Here is a 23355-nt window from a genome sequence, read left to right as displayed (position 1 = left end):
TTGCTGCCCCTTAATTGCTGTATTAGGAGAAGGAGCTAGCAGTCAGTCCCTATTCATCCTCCCCATGTCATTCATCGTTGCTTAGATCTCTATCACGTCTCCACTCAGTTGTCGCTTTCTCGGCATGAAGAGATTGACTCTGTTAAGTCATTCCTTGCACGGGGGCTGCTTCCAACCTTTGATCCATCACGTTGCCTTCCTCAGCTCCATTTTCAGCTAAACTGTATTCTTGCTGGCACAGGGACAGATTTGGTGCAGCTTTTAGGAGACAGTGTTTTCCATTCTAGTCCATTTCCTTCCATCATAGCATTCCTTTCCTAACATCAGGTTTGTGTTTTTGCTCACCACCAAGCTGATGTTTTCAGGGACGTGTGTGCAATAACTCCGAGATATAATTCCATGGAGGCTGCAGCTAATGTGGAGCCTGTGCCAGCAAGCAAGACTTATTTTCCTGGTGTGCATCCCTTCCTTCGCACAGCGTCAGTCCGTATGTCCTTCTGCAATGCATTTGCACCCAGCTTTTATTTTACTGCCCTAATGGCATCAGCAACATGCTGTCACCTCTGACTGGCTGACCGCATTTTCCCCATCAGTCACAGATGTGCTGGGCAGGACAAGCTCCAGCTCTGATCTCTGTTGAACTTCACCGGTGACGTCTTCCACTGCACAGAATGGCTGCTTACTCTCCCCTTTGCTTTCCTGACCTTTCGCCGCTATAGATCCTCGTGAGGACATTCCTTGTATTTCGGTGCCTGCTTGATTTGTTTGGGGGAGCTTTTAGTGAGAGACTTCTTTGAAAGTGCCATGGTACCCCAGGCACATTTGGAGAACTGGAGACCCGTGTTGCAAAGGGTCTCAACCATCCCTCAAAGGCTTGTGCCGACGGTCGCTGCTGCACCCCCTGCCCTATGCCTGCTGCAGCAGCACATACGGATCCATCCCAACTCTATTTGCTCCTTCAGCACCCTTGTGTGTGACCAGCACATGCTGCCACTGTTCCATTAAACAGGCCTGTCCCCACTGCACACACATGAAAACCCAAACCCCTCTAAGGATGCAAACGTGCTGGCCTTGCTACGCTGTGGCTTGTCCTCTGCCGATCTCTGTGCCCTGCTTCGCCCCATGCCACACACACATGTGCATATTCCTACCCTTGCTGCACACCACCCAGCTTGGCCAAAGTGACAATATGGGAAAGGTTCAATTGCTGGGGATCATTAATGAATGTCAGCACAAGCTCTCGTCCAGAAACCTGAGAAAATTCAATTAGGCAGCTGGTGCCCAATGAGCTGTGTTGCCCCACTTGCACAATGCTAAATCAAATGGCTCAGCAAGGCATCGTGTTATTGTAGAGTGAGAAGAAAAGTCAGCTGGGGAGATAAACAGCGTAGCATGCAATGAACAGCTGCCCTTTTCTGAAGCGCAACTCGGGTAAGTTGCCGTCCTCCCACCTGATTTCCTGGGAAGGAATTGTGAGGGCAGCTGCCTGCTTCCCTCCTCCTCTAGCAAATAACTCCGGTTCGCAGGTGACAAGTCCTGCGGCTCTGCCACCTCTTTGCTTGTCAGCTCTGCTCAGCCCCAGCTGAGCTGTAGCTGTCTCAGGCACATGAACTGCCACCCACCACCTTGGGTCACAAGGCGGTGGTGGCAGAGTGGCACGCAACGCTCCCATGCGCCCAGTGTGTCCTCTTGGCCTGCGCTGGCGCTGGAGTCAGGCACCTGGGATTTGCTGCAGAGCAGGGGGATCACTCTGCTCACCTCGTTTTAGCATGGTGGGTTTGTCCAGACTGTCCTCCTTATTGCAACCACGGGCCTTTCTCCAGGGATATGGTCCTGGGAAGGTTGACACTATCAGAGTCACCGGTGTGGGCAAGGGGTGGGGAGTTGTCCGATATATCCCTACCGTGCCAAGGGACAGTCCCTGTGGGACCAGCTGGCAGGGGCAGTGCAGTCCTGGTGCTGGCCTGTGGCGCAGGAGGCATGGATCACGGGCTATTCCTGATGGCATTGCCTTCTTGGAGTCCCTTTTCCTGCTATGGTTTCTTGCTGCGCTGAGGTTGGTGTGTGCCCCTGGGCACACACCCCAAGGGTAGAGAGACGTTTCTGTTGGGAAAAGTGCTTTCTTCTTTGCTTTCTCACTGGAAATATGAAGGAATGTGGGAAAGATGGGTTGGGAGGCTGTTCCCGAGTGTGCATTTGGCTTTGGGTTTGCTGGGGGAGCCTCTGCCAAGGCAAAGGTAGGAGGAAAGCATCCTCCAAAACATATGTGATCTGTGAGTCCTGATCCACCAAGCCATGAAGGTTGGTGCACTCTGATCTAATGTCAGAGTGAAGCATTATTAGACCCAGGAGGGTAACATGGGCTTTCCAAGCGTGGCATCAGTCCATGCCTCAGGCCAATCCTCACTTGCCGTCCACACTGTATTAGGAACCTTCTTCCAAGGTGGCCATGGGGTCTTTGACCTGCCTGCAGGGCTGAACTCACCTGCTTTTCTCCTCTTCTGCCTCCACAGACAGCCACATCCAGTATGAGCGAGTAGGCGCAGACGTGACCATGAAGTGTGGGTCCATGGACAGGGACGCGGCTGTGACTTGGACGGCCAACGGCACCGACATCGACGATTCCCACCTGAATGGGTCGTACCTGGTCCTGAAGCACGTGGACCTCACGCAGAGTGGCCAGTACTCCTGCTACGAAGGCTCCTCCTGGCACCTCAAATACCAGACCTACCTGAGGGTGGGAAGTGAGTACCTGGCGTGGGACACGGGGGGACCGCGGGACAGATCCCTTCTCTCTGCCCCCAGACTGACCCATTGCAGCCCCTATGCTGTCCCTGCTAGCTGCATGCCTGCCTACTCCACCCCTTCAATATGAGCTCCCTGTGCCATGTTAATCCCAACATGGATATCACTCCGTCGTGATGCTGGAATCAGCCCCTCCTGCCCCAAACTTTGCATCAAAACTGGTAGATTAAACGGTGCCCTGGGAACATTTTGGGAACGGATGTTGTAAAAATAGGATGAGCTCTGGCTGTACTTGCTGGCTGCAGCGGTTGTGTCAGGGGAACAGCCGGAGCACAGTTGAGGTTGCTGTGTGTCTTGGGGATGCTCCATGTGTGGGTGTTGGAGGAGAGCTGCCTGTTGCAGTGACTCTGCCTGTACTAAGTGCGAGATGGGCTCATTCACAGCTTTCAGCAGGAAAGATAACAGCAGTGCTACACTTCACATGATGCTGAGAGCTGATAGCAACCATGTACCTTGTAGGATGCTGTGTTTGTATAGCTGATAGCAGCCATGTATTCCACAGCACAGCACCTGTAGCTGATAGCTGTGGGTGTCTAGCAGTGCCAGACAGTGTTTCTGCCTGTGAGTGGGTGAGAATGCTGCAGGGTGGCAGCCTGGGGCCCCTGGTGTGTCATGCAGGCTGTGGCTCCCAGGTTTGGGTGCTCGCTCTGTCCCTTCTCAGCGCGCTGTGTCAGCTCCAGCAGCTCGCAGGACGCCAGGGCCAACGCGGCACTTCTGCTGCACACCCAGCGTGAGCACTAGACGTTGCCCCCATGCTCGGGTCCCGCTGCAGCTCCGACTGGGAAGCAGGGGAAGGGGGGGCTGCAGCCTCCTCCCTGTCTCCCATGCAGCTGTGGCATCGCCGTGACTTTGCAATGGCTCTTGCATCTGCTAAGCACCTCGCTAAGAGTAATCCCTGTCAATCCGCCTGGGGACTCACGGGAATCGCTCAGTGTTAGAGCCCAAATCCTGCTGTTTCCTATTACAGCCTGTTCCTATTTGCTGGCCGCTCACAGCCCCCACCTCGCCCAGCTCAGGGCACGGTCAGACAGCACAGGGGCCACCAGCCCAGCCAGAGTGGTGATAAATAAACACGCAAAAGCCTGGGGTTGTTAATGCAATTAAGTATGCAAGGAACTAATCAGGTGAGACGCTTTTAGTGGTAATTAATTTAATTGCCTGGATTTTAATTTAATGTTCTCCATGAGGCTTCTCTTCCCAGCTCCATGGCCCCTTCCTGCCTCCCCCTTGCTGTCTCTCCTTGCACAGTGGATTACTTGGAGGTGTGTGGTGTTGGAACAGGGCTAGCAACTGGCTACCATGGGACCTATAATCCCCAGAGGGTATGATGAGAACCTGCTTGCAGACCCACAGGGGCTGCTTCCCATGGGGAGAAAGCCATGAGTTGTCTCCTGACCAGCAGAGCAGCAGAGGGGCTAGGAAAGGGCATGTTTCCACCTTTCCAGCAATACCTGGGATTGGAGGGATTCCCTGCCTGTAAATTGAAGGAGAAGTGGAATGAAAGCAGCCCTGTAGCAGTGTTTTCCCGTCTTGAAGGGGCAAAATGAAGGCAAGCAAGACCCAACTGATGTCAGCTGGAGCAAAGCAGCGGGGGGCTGAGCACGAAGGAGGAGCACTGGGAATCTGGTTAAGTGCAGAATGTGGTGGTACCTGGAGTGGGATGCGGAGCAACAGCAGGGAACGAGGGCAGTGCCTGGCCGAGCTGCTGCAGCAAGAAGGATGTTGGGAGTGAGCTGAGAGCCGGCGAGTAATGGGAAAAGGTGTCAATTAGCAAAGAAGGCGCCGTCTCGGGGGTCCAAGAGTGCAGGGACGAAGGGAGCGCTGCCAGAAGTCATGCTGAGCGGGACCTTACAGAGGAAATTAAAAGGGGTTTAGCTGTATGAATAGGAAGAAAGCAGGGAGAGAAGATCCGAGCCGGCTCCGCAGCCAGGTTTAAGGGGAGATTAGAGGTAATCTAGGCAGAGGCCCAAGACTAAATGAACGCTGTCTGCTCTGAGTTGCATGAAGGGAGGGGGATAAAACCCTACCACTGGTTGTCTGCGGTGGCTGCAGGTTGGAGGAATATGGTGTGACCAAGTGCAGGGGGCCACACCACCCCCAGGGTGCTGCTGGCCCTGAGACTAGAAAAGTCCTGCTTGCTCCATGGGTGATAAGTCATTGGCAGCGCCTGGTGACATGGGAATAGACATGGGGATAGGCAGCGTCTGTCCTGTGCTGGAAAACTAAAAAAAAAAAAAAGCCCCATCAGACAGTCTGACCCCAGAGCTCACTTGGAAGAAAGAGTAATGAAAGATGTGGAGACAAATGGAAAATTGGGAGCAAGGCAGACTGGGGCTTGCCAGGGACGCATCGCGCCAGATGAACCTGATAGCGCGCCGCGATAAGGGGAGCGATGGCCCAGCAGCGCGGTAGATGTAATCTGTCCTGACTTCAGTGAGGTATTTGTGATGATGCCACATGGGAAATTATGAGTTAAACCAGAGAAAATGTGGATTAGTCTGGGAACTGGAAGCTGGCTTGGGAAAGGGCTAAAGGGGGATGGAGTGAGGGAGGGGAGAGCTGCAGCACCGGCCTTCGTGCCGCGCTCGGCACCGCTTGCCATGGTGGCTGCAGCCCAGGAGGAGACGTGATGATGGGTGGGGGGTCACCTCAAGATTTCCGAGGGGAAAATTCATCCTGGAAGGGCTAGGGTGGGATATGAGAGGGAAAGCACACTTGGGTGTCTAGTCAGCACAGTGAAGGGGATGGGGAGGCAACCAGCAGCTCAGTGGGATGGGAATTGGAGTCATCCAGACTGGGATGAATGGAGGCTGCGAGCAGGAGCATTCCTGACCTTCAGAGAGCTTAGATGAGCCTCCCTGCAAGAGTAAATCACTTGAGACTCACTGGGTGACACTGCCAAACCCAGGAGGTCCCCTGTCACCCTGGGCATCCTTGGGACAGCCCATTCCAGGGACTCCTCGTGGTGCCGAATCACCCTTCCCGGCTCCCTCATGGTGCACATGGCAAAGCGCAAGAGAGCCGGGACGCAGCACCAGGACCATCGCGGCGGCAGCCTGGAGAGCAGCATGTGCCTGAGCAGGGCCAGAAGTGCTGGGGAATGGGGTCGTCCCAGGAGGGGGTCTGCACCCCTCGCCCCCCTGGTCCCGGCCGGGGAGGAGAGCGGCGCGGGGCTGCCGGCTCCGCATCCAGTGGAGACGTTGGGAAATAGTGCACTGCTGAGCCTTGGCACGCGTCTCGCTGCATTACTGAATGTTATAAAAATACTGCTAATGGGCCAGGGAGGAGGGGAAACGCGCGCGGAGAGGCTGCCAGGAGCCGGAGCGCGCGCGGGAGAGCGGGGAGGCCTCGTGCATGAAGAAGGGAGCCAGGCAGCCGGCCGGGCCGGCCGTCATCTGCTCCCCTCCATCCGCCTATCCCCAACCTGCTGTCCCGCCACCCCAGTTTCCTTGGGCCCGTCCTTCTCCAACCACTCTGGTGCAGCTAGCCTGTACCACCCCGCACTCCCGTCACCGCAGCGACTGGCGAGAGGAAGGGGGAAAAAACATGCGGTTTGACGGAAAACGACATGGAAAAAACAACCAAATTAGCAGCAAAACAAACAGAGCAAAACAGGGAAGGGGGGGCTGAGAGAAGGGGCAAGGCAACGGGAACCACATGTGAGCGGGGCGGCCAGGAGAACCCGACGCATGCTCGCTGCCCGGCCTCATTAGTGAGCGATCAAACAGCGGCCGCTAATAAATAATCCTGGGCTCCCTCTCCTCTGCCGGCGAAGACCCCTTTCTCCCAGCTGGGCTCCAGCTGCACTGGAGGCTGCAGCCTGCATCCTTTCCTGCTGGTTTATTTAGTTGTTTTGCTTTGCATTGATTTGTTTTGTTTCTTCGTCCATCCGAAAACGCAGGAACACGGAGGAGGGGCGCAAGCTCCCGGGACCCGGCGAGTGCTGGGCTGTCCTGTCCCGCTCACCGTGCACTCATCTTGTGATTCCCGACATGGAGATTGTTCCTCCCAAGCCCTCAATGAATCCTTCCACCAGGGATTTATCCAACTGTTTCCCAAAGCCATGTAAAATGAGGCAGTTTCTAGCTCAGCAAGTTAAACATGACAGGCCCTCCATGGCCCTACGATTAAGCTCCCATGTCCTCTGTGCTGGCTGGCCACATCCTTCCTGCCACCTGGGACATCCCTGGCCAACGCTGACCCCAAGGCCCTGCCCACACAAAGTTTGGGGCAGGACCAAGGTAGCCTGGACCAAAACCATGCTAGGGATGATGCAAATAAATTCAAGCACACGGGTGCTCACGTAACAGCCCTGGGGGATGTGGCACCTATTGCTATGGACATGGCCAATTCTCCTGGTGCCGATCCCTGGCTTGGCACAGGTGGGATGTCCCTTACGGCATGATGCAAACCCAGGAGTCAGCAAAAAAAGAAAAAGAGAGAGAGAGAAAGGAACAAAAACCCAGAAAAAAAAAATGCTCAACCCACCGCGCTCCCAAATGCAGTTAGCTCTAATCGAATTAGGAGCTGGAGTAGAAAAACAAACATGTTTGAAAGCAGCGAGCGACCTCTGCGCCCTGTCCTGTGGGTCGCGGGCTCTGGCCAGCGCAGTCCCCCGCGCGTGTCCCTGCGCCGCCGCATCCCTTCCCTCGTCCCCTTGCACGCTGGGCAGCCTGCCCAGCTGCAGCATAGCAGAGTGAGGCTTCTTTGGCTCGCTGCATAAAATATGGTAATCTGGGGCGGCCAGCGTCAGAAACAATAAAAATATCCCCTCGCCCATTCCCCGCTCCCCCCAGCCCTGGGATTTGGGGGCGGTGCGAGCGCTGCGGCACGTGGCATCTATTAGGTGCTGGCTGCGGGACAGTGCTGCCTGGGCCCGAGGGCAGAGCAGGCCCTGGGAGGCTTCCTAGCACCCTGCTTTCCTTTGCATGTGGTTCAGGGTGCTGCATCTGCCCTGTGCAGGAGCCTAGTGATGCCCCTTCCTGCCTGGAAGTCCTGGCCTTTGGAGCTACAAATGAAATGAGCTTGAAGGTTCTCTGCCCCAAGCGTTGCCATCCCTGCAGCAGGGCTCCAGCTCGCAGGGACAGGCTCAGAGGCAGAGCTGACTCTGTGCCAGCAGCTACAGACTTGGCAGAGAGCAGGGAAAAGGGCTTTGGGGGCACAGCGGCTACTCGCCATCCTTGCCTGCACACGGGATGCAGTGTAGGGATTGTGTGTGTCGCAGGCGCAGCCGTTCCCTCCCCTTAGCCTTGTTTATCCTTGTTAACATGACAAAAACAGCCTGGCAATTAATGAAGCCCAAGCGCAGTCTAAACAGCTCCCCCAGCCTCTGCTCCCCGGGACTAGCGGCGCGCGCAGCCAGCGGGCTGCGCTTCTGCCGGCCTCCGCGCCAGCAAGGGCTTTGTCCCGGCCTTTCCTAAGTGCCCCTTGTCCAAATATTTGGCCACGAGCTTCCTGCTTTCCGGCAATGCAGGGAATGGACGGGAAGGCCGGCCGGGAGCAAGGAGGCAGCAGGCGCCCTGCTTGCAGATGGGGACATGAGTGGGGTGGCGTGAGTCTCACACAGCCTCTTCTACAAGGAAGAAAATAAATATATAAAAATCGGACCGTTCTCTAATTTAGGGCAAGCACAATCTGCTTCACGGCTGATGCCAGAGAAAGAAAACTTGCGTGGAGTTTGAGTCCTGGCTAGTAATGGTCTATTCTGGAGGAACTGGTGTGACATCCTGGTGCATGGGCGTCCTGACCCCTTGTGTGGCAGGAGCTGGGCGCCCCGGGACGAGGGTAGGATCCGGATGCAGTTCGGCATATTCCAGCGTGAAAGACACAGTCATTAGCTCTGGTTTCCTGGGCTGCTGCTCCTGCGGTGAATAATTGAGAAGACTAAATGTGCGCTAGCAGCAGATCGCTGCAGGAGGAAAGGAGACCCGGGAGGATCAAGCTCCAGGATCAGGACAGGGTGCTGGCAGTAAAACACATTTATTTTTCTCCCGATAGAAAGACAGGGCAGCATCTCCCCCTCCGGAAAAGGAGTCAGAAGGTTCCCATGCCCGTCAGCTCTCTTCCTTCTCCAGTCCCCTCCCAAGCTGTCAGCATTGGTACCAGAGGCAACTACAGGACACTTTCCAGTTGCTCTTGCTCCAAGCACTTTAATGCTGTTTAAACAATTACGCAGTTGATAAATTTTGACAAGAAGAGATAGAAATAGCCTGGGAGAGCCACGCAAGAGAAATGCTCTAAACAGATGTCCCTTTTCTCCCCCTCCTCTGCTCCCTGGGGGTCTTCATCATTTGCTGCCAACTAAACAAGGCAGTGGCTGCCTGAGCAGGGAAGGTGGGAAGGAGCGAAGCGCCTTATTAAAATGGTTTATGATGCTGTCCCTAGGGCGAAGACTGCTTGCTCTCTCCAGAACGCATTTCTCTCTGCCGAAAGGAGCTCCATGCCGCTGTCCGAGTGCAGGATGCAGCCAGCAAGGGACAGTTGGTCCCATGCCTGGGGCTCCTGGAGGCACAGCTAGGGACCCCGGTAATGCAGTCTGCACCCAAACAGGGATGCAGGGAGACAAACGCTGCCGTCCGTCCCCAGAGGTGATGGCTCAGCTGTGCCATCAAAGCACATCACTGCCAGGGAAGCATTGGGGTGCGAGAGGCCTCTGCAGAAAGCCTGGCACTTGGTCCTTGCTCCGTGCCACGGGAATGACAGCTCCAATCAGGTTGCCTTGGTTCTGCACTCCTGGCCACCATATTTTCCTCTCTGTGTGCTGCAGCTCATGCAGCAGCTCCCTGAGCATGGCCCCGCTCGATGCACATTCCTGCTGTCTTGCAGAAGGGCCGTCCTGGCTCACCACAGGATTTAAGGCATTGGAGAGCACATGTGTCTGGCCCCCCACCATGGTTAGGAAGTTTCCAACTCACCTCTTTTCCAATCTCAGGGATGCTGAAACCCCAGCACTCTCCCCACTGCTCTGCAGCCCTGGGGAGCAGATCTGTCTTTAAGGCATTGCAGGCATTTAGTTTCTGCTCTGATTTCTTAGTTGCATCTTTAAGCTCATGCATGTAGGTTGTGTCTTATGGCAGGGAAGAGAGCAGCATCCAGGGAATCCTGTGTTTGCAGGATGCTGCTAGGCTGCTCGGCCCAGGCAGATGCAATGGGAGGAAGCAGCAAAATGGTCTTGGTCTGAGCCACGGCCTGAAGACTGGCGAGGTGGAGCCAGCAAGCAGGGAAATACCTTGTGGCTATTGCAAGCTGGCTTCAATTCCTTGTCTTTATCATTGCCTTTGGAGCCAACATGATGCCATCGGGTTTTCTGAGTGGGGCATCGCAGGGTATTGCCCTTTTGAGCCCTCCTGTGCCAGGGGCTGCTCCGCAAAGCAAGGATGGATCTGCAGATAGAGGGTCCTGGCAAGGAGCACTCGAGCCCCGCGCTCCCCTCCTCCTGCCGCGCGCCCAGCCGACATGTGGAAGTACTTTGGCCTCCCCACTGCTCCCGGCGCAGCGGCCGGCGGCGGCTCCCCTTCCCTCCTGGCAGAGCACGAGCCCACACTTTGCGCTGGGGCTCCCTCCGTCCGCGGGGACCCGGCCAGCGCAGCAGCAGCGCCGGCTCCATCCTCCAAGATTTACTGCTCCGCGCAGGGCCGCCGGGCTCGGCAGCCTTCCTGCCGGAGGCGCGCGGAGCGCCGCGGCTCTGCAGGGGATGCCTTGGGAAACATCTCCGACGCTCCCACAAGCAGCCGTGCGCCACGGGTGGCCTCCGGCTCACGAGTGGAGGGGTCTAGGTGGGCATCGTGGGCTCCTGGGTGGTGTTTTTGCCAGCCAGGCTTCTCTGCAGGTGGGAGCCCATGGGCTCAGGTGTAGGGATGTCCCCCGACGCGGTGTCACCAGGTGGAGCACAAGGGTGCAGGGGGCCACATGGCAGCAGTGTCCTGCACCTCGCAGCTGCAAACCTGCCCTGCGTCCGCTCTGCCCCAGTAAAAACGCTGTGTGCAGGAGAGGCGGGAGAGGTTCAGCATCAGCCTTCACGCCGGGCAAGAGCACCAGGCTGCTCACCAGCTGTGAGCGCTGCTGGTGGCACTGCCAGCTGCTGCTGAAAACCCAACCTGGCATGCCTGCCCCACCACCTCTCTATGCGGGAGACCAGGGTGGGAAAACACTGCTGTCTTTTTTTTTTTTTTTTTTTTTGGTGGCAAAACAAGCTCACAAAGATGCTGTTTCAGCATTAAGTTGCTGCATTTCCTTCTCTTTCTTCCCTATTTCCTGGCAATTCATGAATCAGTGCAAACCATGGGGCTGATCCTCGTCTGGGGCAAGTGGAGCAGCTGCAAGGGAATAGGATTGCTGAACAGCCAATGTCAGTTTAATTAGGGCCAGTTATGAAACAAACAGCGCAAGTGTGGAGGTTAGGGAAGATTCCTTCTTGAGGATGGTGTGTGCAGGTCCTTCTCTCTCTGGTGTGAAGAGAGCATGAACTGAGAGTTGGTATTGGGGTGTACTGGCCAAAAAGATCAGTTCAGGCTATTCAGAATCATTGGTCCCTGCTCAGTGTGTGCAGAAATATGGATTATAGTGTGCTCTTATGGGCTGCTTCCCCTCTCCATGGCTTGCGGTCAGCAAGCCTTGGGATCTGCTGCCCTGTTTGGGACAGGGCTGCTTTGGGAATGGCAGGAGAAGGCCTAGGAGGTGGAGGATCACCACAGGTCCCTTGCAGGGTACCAGGGGTAGAAATGATGCTGTTCTGCCCTGAGCCACCATTGAGCCGTCTCTGCTGCATGCTGCCTATGCCCTCTGAGGAAGCAATTTTACTTCCTTGCAAATCAATCCTGGGACATTAGGGGGATGAGTAATTTGGAAAGGACCTTGGAAAAGCTGGAGAGTGTGGAAGAATGCAAAGGGAGGAGGGGGGAGTTGTCATGAGGGGAATGACTTAAAATAGGCTGTTAGCAGCTTCAAAAGGAGCTGGAGAGATGCCTTGACTTGGGTTGGCAATTACCTCCCAGCGGAGATGATAGCGGGTATTAAACTAGTGAGCAAAGCCATAACTAGAGCCAGTGACTGGAAGCTGATCACAGTCCTGTTCAAATTAGAAATGAGGCTTGTATTTTTAATAGAAAAAATGATTAAGCATTGGAACAAACTGCCAAAAGCAGCGGTGGCTGCTCCGTTGCCTGTTATGTGCAGCGCAAGGCTGGCTGGCTTCCTGAGAGGTGGCTCACTCCAGCATGAGGCATTGGGCTCGCTGGAGGGGAGCAGAGGGGTGTAATGGGCTGTGCAACCTGGGAGGTCGGTGGAGATGAACTGATTTTTCTCTTCCATGGTGTTGGAGTCTGTGAGATAGGAAGGTGCATATTTAAGTCTTTCAGGCTGAGCTCTGTGGTGGCTCTTGTGCTCATCGGCACCCTGGGTAATGCAAACGCGGTCTCTGTGTGGGATAGGGGCAGATTGAAGTCTGTAAGGACAGAAACTAGGAAGGTGGGAAAGGGCAGAATTGCTCTTGCTGCATTGAAAAATGGGGTAAGCACAGCCTGGTTGGGAAAGGGCTGAGGCAGCTGAGGAGGAAGGTTTTCCAGAGCCTGCACCCACCTGTGATCCCTACAAGGGGGCATGCTCCCCAAAGGAAAAGGAGCCCCATCCGGAGGCGGCTCCAGAGCTGGGGGCGGCGGGAGGAGCTGGCCCTCCTCTTGCTCAGAGGCGGCCAAGGCATGTTCACCTACCGTGCCGGCAGCCGTCCTCACCGCGCATGGAAGAGGCGCTTTGATTGCTGACATCTGTAGGCAATCAGATAAGAATTAGTGTTATTCCTCTAGGCATAAATGGTATTTCTAATCTCATAATCCCTTAATATTGTTCTCGCTGGGATGTGGCCGCTTCTAATCCCTGGGAGCTTGTTTTGGGCAAGTTTAAGGGGAACCAGTGGGGTGAGAGAAAGGGGAATTGGCTGCTCTCCTCCCCCAGCCCCAAGGATGCCCCCCAAATAGGACACGTGCACCAAAAGGGCCATTGTGCAGCAGCTCCTTCTGCCAGCCAGGAGCCCCTTGCTCTGGAGCAGAGGGATGTGCAGAGCCCGGGAAGGGCTGCTGCAGGAGCCCGTGCAGATCTCTGCCCACAGTTTTCTCCTTCTGGACGACTGGAGATGCAAAGATGACACACGATGTGAGAGTTCTCCTGAGGTGCCTCCATCCAGCAATCCATTGCGACTTTCCCCTTTGGCCACCTTGCAGGCAGGATCGAGGTGGCCGCGATGTGCACAGAGCAGCATGGAGCAGTGCTCCCCGTGTCCCCGCAGCTGCCAGCGCGCTGCGTGTCGCCGCCGCGCCGCCTCGTAGCAAACCGCAACACGGGGCAGCGCGCGAGGTGCCAGCGGGAGCTGGGATAACATCCAGATGGGGCAATATCAGTCTCCGCCATCGCCTGTGAGGCACATGCAACCCGCTGCGGTGCTGGGATGGGAATCCTGCTACCGGCCCCCATCCCAACCAGAGCTGCCGCTGTCCCGTCTGTGTGTGTGGGAGGAAGGAGAGGGCAGATCCACAGGCGGGGGGTCACAGAGCAGGCAGTGCTGGGGCTGTGGGGCTGGGGGCTCCAAGCCCACTGTGGACAGCCAGGCAGCAGTGCAGTGTGTCCGTGAGTCCTTTGATAGCTTGCAAGCACCAAAGCTCAGCGGTGTCTCTGGGAGGAAGGCAGGGGATGGCAATGGCTGCATGGTTGCCCACCATGGGTTGCTTCAACAAGTACCATGGGGTGCTTGATCCAGCTGCTTCCACACATGGAGCTGGCCAGCATCCTTGCAGCATAGGGAGCTGACAGTTTGGGGAGGGGATTCTTGTGGGATTTGCCCAGAGAGGGGGAGTTAATGGGGTTTGCAGCTCATTGGTAGCTTTGGGAAAATTTCCTGGGATTCAGAGGCAGCTGAAGTGAAGAAATGAAGTGTGGAGGTTCAACACCTGGGACTGAACGGTGTGCTTTGACTTTTTGCTTGTTTTATTCTTGTTTGTGAAGATTTGTATTTTAATGAAGTCAAAGGGAGTGCCAAAAAGGAGAGAAAAAAAAAAACTACTGAATAAAGGAAATCCAATCCTTCATTTCAAAACACTGCAAACAGGAATGCCACTGTGGCTTCAGTCGCTTGTCCTTTCGAAGCAACGGCAGCAGAATGGACAGGAGCGTGTGAAACCCTCAAGCGCCGACAGACGCACGGCAAACCCCGTGGGGGCTTTTGGGGAGAGTGTTTAGCACCTCCTTCTGCATCGCAGCCCGCAATCTTTGCAAAGGGGGAGAAAACTGCCCGCTCCCCTGCTGTGTTTCGGGTGTCCCCTGGGCTGTAGCCAGGCGCCGGCGGGTATTCCCGAGGGAGCCGGGCAGACGAGCCGCCGCTACTCCCTCCCGCCAGATGCGAGCCAGGATGATCCGGCTCAGCATCGCCCCGCACCGAGCTCCGTGCTGACAGCGGAGAGCCCCGTGGGCAGATAAACAGCTGTGATTTATGGAGCGGCCTGGCCCGGGGAGGAGCTCCGGCTCCTGGGACATCGCAGCACATCTGCAACGGGGGTTAGGACTCGCACGGCCTCCGAAAGGGAGGCGCGTTATCTCAGGACAGAGCCAGCCCTGGCTAGTGCTCTTGTCCATACTGGGCTATTTTCTCCTTGAGGTCAGGGTTGCGAACAGAGCTGAACTGGGAGAAGCACGAGTAGTTTAACTTGGGCTCTGGCATCTCTCCCACGAGCAGATGCAGCGAGGCGATGGTCCCCCCTGTTTTTTTCCCCCAGGTCGGGGGGGAAATTTCTCTCTCGGCCCCAATGCGTGGCTGGGGACGGATCTGCTCCCGCCATGCCGCATCAGTTTATCATTTCCAATCCTATCAGAAACCAAACTGCTGCTGCTTAATGCCTCATTACAGGCTGTTAGGCGTCTCCGGCGCTGCCCGAGAGAGCAGCGAGGAGCGCTCTGACTCTCCTTAATAACTGCTTCATGGCTCCTAATTGACAGATAAAAACGCTCCTAACTCGGTTTCATCAAACCTAATATATGAGCAGGAGCGGCGGAGCCGTTTTGGGGGCCAGGTGGCAGCGTGAGTTCCGAGCCGTTGTTTTGACATCGGAAATCCGTAGTGTGCTGGCCTGGGGAGAGCTGCTTTGCTGGCTCCTGCATAGGGCTGCCACCTTTTCAAGCCTTAGGGAATGACATTTTCTTTTTTTATTATTATTTTCATGGATTTGTCCCACTGTTTTGAAGGCTAGTAACTCTAGTGCAGGTCTCCCAGGGTTTTTGGAGAGACTGGATTGTGTCCAGGGACCTGTGATAAAAGCAGTGGCCTCCCCAGGTGCCTCAGGCACGTCTGAGCTGCTAGGAGCTACTGGACCTGGGGACCTGCAGAACTGCTTTAAGCCATATTCTTGCAGCCAGAGCTGCATGGTGCAGGAGTGACAGGTTGAGGAGGTGTCTGGCCAGTGTCAGAGATTGGTAGCCACCATAGAGGGGGAAGTTTGGCTTGTGCACAGGAAACCTGAAGCTTTTGCCAGGTTGCATGGGTCCCATCTCCCCCATTCCCTGTCTCCTTCAAGGTCCCTGGACACCACTGGTCACAGAGAGCTGTGGGTGGGTGAGCCATGAAGGTGGAACAAGGGATGTGGAACTACAAAGGGAGAGGAGAAGTGGCAGTGCCCGTAGCTCTGTGCAGAGCCAGGCATATCTGACCACAGCTGAAGCCATCCTCAGAGAGAAGCAAGGTTATTAGTAGTGAGTGCTTCAGGGAGAGCAGGGAAGATGCTGATTTAAATAAAAATCATCATCACAGTAGCTCTAACAGGACCCTGTGGGTCACTTAGGTGAGGATGGGAAGCAGCCGAGCTCCAGAGCTGGCACAATTTGAACATTTTGTAGCTGCAAACACCACTCCAGAGAGCCAGGGCTCCTGCCGCACACCTGAGCTGGCCAGGAGGAGAAACGGGATGGCTGTTTCTCAGCCACCCTTCCTACCTACTGAGAACCCATTTGCGAAGGGGCTCAGAAGGGGTAATAAAGCCTTGATAGAGATCTCAACAGGCAGTTAATCGATGGCTATGGATTTTGTTGGTAGGGAGTCCTGCAGGTCAGCATGGCCCTGGGGAGCCACTGGTAGTTCCCATGCCAGATTGCAGCCACGGCAGTGCTCGCAGTCCCAATATGATGTCATGTCATGATGGGTTAGCGGGAATTAAGGAAGCAACACAAGGTGATAGCCAATCTATTGATATAACGTGAGTCTCGGCAAGCAGTCTCAAAGCAGAAGGGCTTCTCCACGCAGGGAATTTCCACACAGCATCACTGGTCTCGCCCGGTAGCAGCAAAAGCGAATGCTGTGTTAGGCGCCCACTTAGGCTCTGGAGTCATGTAAAAGGCTGTTGTTTGCCTATGCAGGGGCCTTCGAGTGCAAGAAGAGCAAACGGTGCTGCTGTCACTCCAGGATTTTGCACAAATCGAAATATTTAGGATATCTCCCAGTGAAGAAGAGGCCTCACCCCAGGTGCAAAGAGCTGAATCTTGCTCTTGGGTCTTAAACTCAGCCCCATTTTGTGCCTTGAGATGCAGTCCATTCCTGGGAAGGCTTCTGGCTGTGCTAGGGACAGTGGCAGCGTCCCCAGGTTGGGGACTGAAGCGAGCCCAGCTCTGGGCCCCTTGGCGTGAGCTTGCAGAGCGGCTGTGTGCGGCTTTCCTGCCCCAGATGTAGTGGTAGAGTTCCTATAAACGGCACCTACACAATGTGCAATCCACTCTGGCTGCATCTGACGCATTATAAATCTGTGGGAAAAAATAAATGCAAACTGCCCAGAGGGTGGGGGGTGCCCAAAGCTGTGGAAGAAGCGGTTTTCCCAGCGACTGGAGTGTTCCAGGCTGGGGAGGTGGAAAGACCGGCAGGACCGGGACAGAGCGGGTTGCTGTTTAGCCTGGAAAGGAGGTTCTGCTTATTGTGAGCCAGACTGGGGAGAGGGCAGGGAGGGTGCAAAACAAAACGTGGAGGGTGCGGAGATACGTGGGAGAGGGTGACTTTGACAAATTCCAGAAGTTGCATCCAGTAATAAATCAAGCCGGGACCCATCACGGGAACAGCACTTGGGACATCTGCTCAGGCCGAGAGGAAGTGTCTCAGGCAATGAGGGTTCCTGAGTGCTGCGAATGAAGAAAAAGGTTTGGGCACCCCTGGCATCCATTCCCACTGCTGTAGGGTGGCATTGGGTGGATTTTTTTTTTTCTGGAGCTTCATTCTTTGCAGCAAATTCCAACCCAGAGCCCAGCTCCTTGTGTGCCACGGAACCGTGATGCCGTTGGGCGTCAGCGTCAGTGCTTCTTGGCCAGCAGTGGGAATTAGTGTGTTAGCGGGGCTGATGCTGCTGCCAGTGAAATCAGAGACAAATCTCCCGATAACCCCACCGGGGCCAGCATCGCAGCCGTTCTTTGTAGGAGGCTTTGAAGGTATTAAGTGCTAAGTATTATGGCTTGACATCTGAATCCGGCCGCATTGTTGTGTGAAGCCATCGCAGATTATTGCTATAGACCAACCTTTCATATATAAGCTCTTGCCAGGGGTTTAGCACTTCAGAAGGGATGACGGGTGTTTGTTTTGCAGATTTAAGCATTCCCCTGTCCCGTCTTCCTTTTCTTTCCTCTTCTTGGAAAATGGATCCCATTAACTGATGCAGATGACAACACATGCCGATACATTTACAAGCCATTTGGCTCACAGCAAGGGCTGCATTCAAGCTACAAACTTCCCTGGGACTCTAAGTAAAGCACTAGGATGGGGAGGAGAGGCAGCGACCATGTTTCTGTCCTCTGAGTCTTTCTCCCCTTCCCCGGTTCTTGCTTTTTCGGCCCATATTAGTCCAGAAAGCTGAAGGCACAGCCCCCAGAATGGCTGTGCGTGCCATGAGCTCACACGTTTGCCTGTGTTTCATTAGGCCCTGTTGTGGACAAGTCCCCCCTGACATAACCCCCTGGGTGCTGCTACTGGGACCGCTCTTGGCCAGGGCCCAGGGACAGCGCTGTGGGCACAGGAACAGATCCTGGGCTGCATCTCCAGCACCTCCTTGTGCAGACAGGCCCCACATCCTCCCACCGGGACCTGCTGGCTCCTCTGCTGCATCTCTGGCTAGTCCAAGCCAATGTCACTCTTGGACAGGGCAAGGCGTCTGGGCACATGGGACTTGGTTCTCCCCCTGTTTTTTGTGCCACACTTCAAGAGTGCAGTAAGCCCCTCATGGCCCTGGAGACCCCCAGCAGGACCTGAGTACTTCACAGTGTTGGAAAAGGCAAATGAAGCCCAGGCCTTGGCCCTCAGTGCCTGTTTCCAACTCACAGCGGTTCAGTGCAGTGCGAGTAACCCAGAGACTCCTACTCTGGCAGAGGAAATGATGGGTTAAGCCAAAAATGAGAGAAATAATTGCTTATTATTTGTTCTTCTTTGGGAGCAAAACAGAGGGTGCTCGTGAAGCTGCTTCTGTTTAAACAGAAAATAATCAAGAGCCCGCTTGTTCCTGGGGCTGCTGGGGCACTGCAGTCCGCACGCTCTGCGGGGGACACAGGCTCCTGCCGCTCCGTGTCAGCAGCCGAGAGGGACAGCGTGGGCTGTGTGGTGTGTCCAGGTTATCATCGCTAGGGCAAGGAGAGAGGTAACCGATCCAGCATGGGCGTACTTGGGGAAACAACATTCCCTTCTTGCTATCCGAAGGTCTTCCGTAAAGTGGGAAGGAGCTCCCCAAGCCCCTGGTGTTTGATGAGTATCATGTTCCTAGAGCAATGATACTTTTTTTTAGCTCCTTTTCTTTATGGAGGGACAGAATAATGGGGCCTCCCCTTAAAGACAGCTGCGCTAGGGATGCAGTTATTATTTCCAAATGCAGGGCAGGCTGGGGTGATGCGACTTGCATCGTCCCAAAGATCTCATTACCATAAGCTAAGGAGGAGATTGGCCTCTAATTCAGGCTGTAGAATAAAATAAAGAATATTCATAAGAAGAACAAGCACATCCATATTCATAACAGGGCAAATTTTGACAGAATTTGGATGAGCAAGACTTTCAGGGTAAGACCTAGCCTTGAAGTTTTGAGTGGGAACAAGGGGAGATGCTCCTCCTGGGCCAGGTGGCCTCTGCAGTCCCTCTGCAGTGTTGCCCTTGGAAAGACATGGGAATTTTTATTTTGTTCCCGTCTGTCAAAGCTGGCAGAGCCAATGATGTTTTCACACATTGCTTCTGAGCAGGGCAGGAATTTCTCAGCCAAGGTGGATTTGCAGGTGGCCCCATGGTTTTCTTAACCAGCGAGTGAATTAGTATCCAGATCCCATGGACTTACAAAGCGCCTGAGCCACATCATGCTCCATGGGGCTTCACTCGCAACGGTGCCTTGCCATTGCAAGCAGCAATGCAGGGGGTGCCAGGCCGGGTGTCCCAGAAGCTCCTCAAATGGACGTTGATATGCAACAACAAAGCAATGAAGGACCATGCTTGGTCCTGGTGTTCCTCCTCCCCACAGAAGCCTTTTGAGTGACTTGCAGAGCCTTGATACCCAAAGATGGGCTCCCTCCTCTTCGTGCCTCTGCACTTTGATGTTGTCAGTGTTGGAGAGGATTGAGGCCTGTCTGGAGACCCTGCTGCAGTTAATGACGTATCCAAGTGGTATTTTCTCAAAGCCCAAAAGCCACAGAGTGGGCAGTTAAGTGCTGATGTGGAAACTCTATTTCCTGGGATGAATTAAGCCTTTTCCCCAATGCATGTGATCACGTGGACACTTGAGCAGCCTGCACACCACCGCCAGACAGAGCCACTCCGGACCCAGGATGTCCTTCTTTTCCCCTTGCCCACCAGAGTCCCACACTGTGATTTCCTTGAGCAGTGTTATGTAGGAGATCTAGGAAGAGCACAGGTAGGTTTGCTATAAATTGTGATAAGGCAGGCTCCCTCTGGAAGGACATGCAGAGTTTTGGATGGGAAGAGCATGGAGAGCAGCTGTGTGAGTCTCATTCTGGTCATCTGCAAGCCCTCTAGAGCTGACTCCAGCATCTCTCAGGGGACTCCTGGCCCCAGCCCAGCCATTTTCACGAGGTGTCTGCAGTTAGTTTCCAAGCTGGCACAGCAAGGACATGCGCGCCCCGTGGGAATTCGCTGATGACACAAAGTTGGGCAAAGCCACCAGTGCTGCGGGGACCGGGGCTCTCGCACGCGATGGCTCGCACGGTCCCCAGGGCTGGGTAATAGTGTCAGGCTGTGCATGGAGGGAGATGTAGCAGGACTCTCCGCTGTGATCCAGGAGAGCCGCGCTTGGCAGCGCCAAAGTCCTGAGGACGTGAGCGGGCAGCCTGGGGACACTGGGCTGAAGCAGCCAAACCTGGGTAGGATCCAGATGGCCAAATGCGGGGTCTATTCTAGGATGAGCAAAAAAAGCCTCTCTTGCCTACTCGGAGAGCCTGTGCATGGCTACATACCTGAGGATGTCCACATTCAGGTCCCACATCCTGGCCAGGATGCTGTGGGCATGATAGCAGTGTTTTACTCTAGACAAACATGAGAGCTGAAAGAGGAGAGTTTTTATTTTTCCATAAATACAGGAGGGAGAGAAAAATAACAGGGAAGGAAAAGAGCTATCCCAATGAAGGGCAGTGCTGGCATAAGGGAAAAGTGGATGGGATTATGTATGGTTGCTAACCACTCTTGTCAGCTGCTTCCACCCAGGGAAGAGAGAAGCACAGATATTCCTTCCTCTCTTCCGCAGAGCCCAGACCTGCTCCTTGTGGGGTGAGAGACCTCTCTCCATGCAGGTCCCCCCTTCCCTGCCTGGCTTGCGAAGCAGCCTGGAAATGAGCCCTGCCGAAGATGGATATGTCCAGGTAGCAGCTCGGAGGGAATGAAGAGGCATCCTTGGAGAGCCCCTGCTTATTACAGGCAGACGCACTCCCTCCGCTGGGAGACATAGCTGGTAATATGCGCGGCCAGCCTCTCGCTTGGTACAAGACAAAGTGCTTGTAACTTCCCTCCAGAGGGTCCTGCTGGATAAATATACAATTTCCAGGAGTCCTGGTGGGACAGCTTTGCAGAGGCTACGCGGCTGCTGATGGCTTCAGTGCTATGTGGAGCTGACAAGATACCTGACACATGTCCCAAGGTTTCACATACAGGGGAGCATAGACATGGGTGAGCAGATCAGTGGAGGAGTCCTTGGAAATCCCATTGCAAATTTTAACGTCTCCATAAAGACACCACCGTTCACTACTCAGTTCTCAGAGCCCCCAGGACAGCAGAGAGAGCCCGTGCACTTGCACGAGCTCCCGGCGCTCAGGCCAGCCCTGTGTGACTTGAGAGAGGGACCATGTAATCCCCGCTTAGCAAGAGGCAGCGCTCATTCCTCGTGGCTTAGAGGGCAATGCAGGGACCCGTGTTCACGTCCCGTAGCCTGCATCGTGTTATGGGATACAGGCTGCTGCAAAGGATACAGGGATGGGATGAATCTCTCCTCCTGCCGAATCTGGAGCAGTTGCTTGCCACGGTCCAGCCAGACCGGTGCGGGAATGGCCTACGTGTGTGGCAGCTGGGCTGCTCCCGCTTGAGACATCTCCGAGACCAGCCATGGCAAAAACCAAACACTCTGGAGCAGTTAGGGCTGCTGAGCCCCCAACCTCAAGGGATCCTGAGAGAGACAACTCTTCTTGCAAGGAGCTCCGGGCTGCTGGGCCAAGCTCTCCATCCCGGGCAGCCCTTGGATGCATTGGGCAGGGCCATGCTCTCCATCCTGGAGCTGCCCTTGGCCCTGTTTGCAGGCACCTCCCTCTGGGTGCTGAACAGCCCCCATGCCGGGACTGCTCCTCAGGTCTCGAGGAGCTGGATGGGGGCCCAGCACTCTTGTTCCCACAGGCTTCCGAGCAGCTGGTGAGGAGGTTTGGTCATTCCTGCCCCGGGCTATGTGCGAACCAGTGACCTGCCTCTGAAATGCTTCGTGTTACATGCAAATCTCATTGCAGAGGTGTTAGGGGAGGAAAACTGGCCTGGACGTGAACTCCCTGGGCTGAAGAGCAAATCCCGGTACTGCAAGGGGCTTTCTGTGCCCCACACGCTTTCCTCACTCCATGCCCTGCCATTCCAGATCTGTCCCGGGTCTGTCCCTGGCCAGGGAGCTGCACCGTGTGCCAGGGACCACGTTGGTGCCCAAGACCTCACGGCATGGCTCGTCACGGAGCTGCCATCAGCCGCCGCAGCGAGGACATGGAGTAGCTGAGCTGGCTTCCCTGCTGCTGTGCCGGCTCCAAGTCGGAACAGCTGCATTTGGTTTATTTAAATGTTTTATTTACTCCCAATTATCCTAGATAACAGATTTGCTTTCCTTTGTTCAATATTTAATACAGTTTCGGAGCAAAACTGCTCTTTGCTTTCCAATGGAGGAAGGGCTGGTTCGGAGCAGTAGGGACGGGTTGGAAGATCCCTCCATTGCGCCGTGACAGACACCAATGCATCTGGCACAAGGTGAAGCAAACACTGCCAATCCTGTTAGCACACAGAGCTGCTGAGACGTGGCACTTAGGGTCAGCAGCTTGTGCTCAGGTCTGTGCTTAAAGTCGGGTGCTAAACTCAGTGCGGTTCATGAGTGATGCTGCGCATCTCCCGCCCCAGTTGTGCAGCGCTGCCTCTTGGTGAGCGGGCTGGATTTTCTGCAAGGAGAATGAGAAAATCCGTAGCTTGGTTTATGAGCCCTAACCAGTTTAAAACAGGGCCTTTACAAAATTTATCTTTTGCTGAGTCCACCCTTTTATTCCGCTCCTTCTGGGGAATAAATTCTTGCTTGTTGATGCTGGGGAACTGGCTCCTGGATCGCAGTGAGGACAGGAGGGCCACTGCGGCACTGCGGTGTTCCCAGCTCCAGCTTCATCGGGAAGGTGATGTCCCTCCCAGGCCCGCACAGAGGGTCCCCACAGGGAGCACAGGCACAGCCGTGATCCAGCAGCTCCCAGGAAAGAGTGGATGGGAGCTTCGGTGCATGCACCAAAACTACTGCACAAGGACTGCAGGGATGGGCCGCATCCTTCTCTGGTGACATTTGCTACATCCCTTAAAAAAAAAAAAAAAGAAAAAGAAAGAAAAGAAAGGTTGCAAAATCCTTTTGAAAAAGTAGCAGTTGCAAACACTGAAGTTCCCAGAGTGCAGCCCATGTGCTTGCAGAAATGCTAAACAGCATCACCTTCCCTCCTGTACTTCACTTCCTTCCATGTCTCCAGCTCTGCACAGCTGCATCCCAACATTTGGGCTGCACCAGGGACTGTCCTTGGCCAGAGTCTTCCTGCTGCCAGTGTGGTAGTTTCCAAGCAGAAGGCACGATTAGGTGGACAGATGCTCTTCTTATCTGCCAGGCAATGGAAATATGATTTATTCATAGGGTTTTGTTGTTGTTGTTGTTGTTGCTTCCTACCAGCCTGTTGTACAAAGGCAATTTTAGGAAAGCTGCATTAGATAAATAATACATTGTGTTTGCAGCTGATGTTAAAGTGGAGGACAGGGACAGTGGCGTGTGCGCATAGCAGAAGGGCCTGCGAGGATGTGCG

General features: G+C 54.8%; 1 protein-coding gene across 3 annotated transcripts in view; it reads left to right on the top strand.

Annotated features, from left to right (window-relative positions):
- The window catches only part of CNTFR (ciliary neurotrophic factor receptor), a 179997-nt gene that overhangs the window by 133369 nt on the left and 23273 nt on the right, over nt 1-23355 (top strand). For all 3 annotated transcript variants that reach the window (XM_088532691.1, XM_088532690.1, XM_088532692.1), the window contains exon 4: nt 2514-2744. In XM_088532691.1, the coding sequence (XP_088388817.1) occupies nt 2514-2744 (231 nt within the window). The remainder of the gene's footprint in view (nt 1-2513; nt 2745-23355) is intronic.

The sequence above is a fragment of the Tinamus guttatus genome, unplaced genomic scaffold, assembly GCF_059628265.1.
Source record: "Tinamus guttatus ecotype Peru unplaced genomic scaffold, ASM5962826v1 Tinamus_guttatus_pri_ptg000466l, whole genome shotgun sequence".
NCBI lineage: Eukaryota > Metazoa > Chordata > Aves > Tinamiformes > Tinamidae > Tinamus > Tinamus guttatus.
Note: the sequence above shows the minus strand (reverse complement) of the source record. Positions and strands in the feature narration are given on the sequence as shown.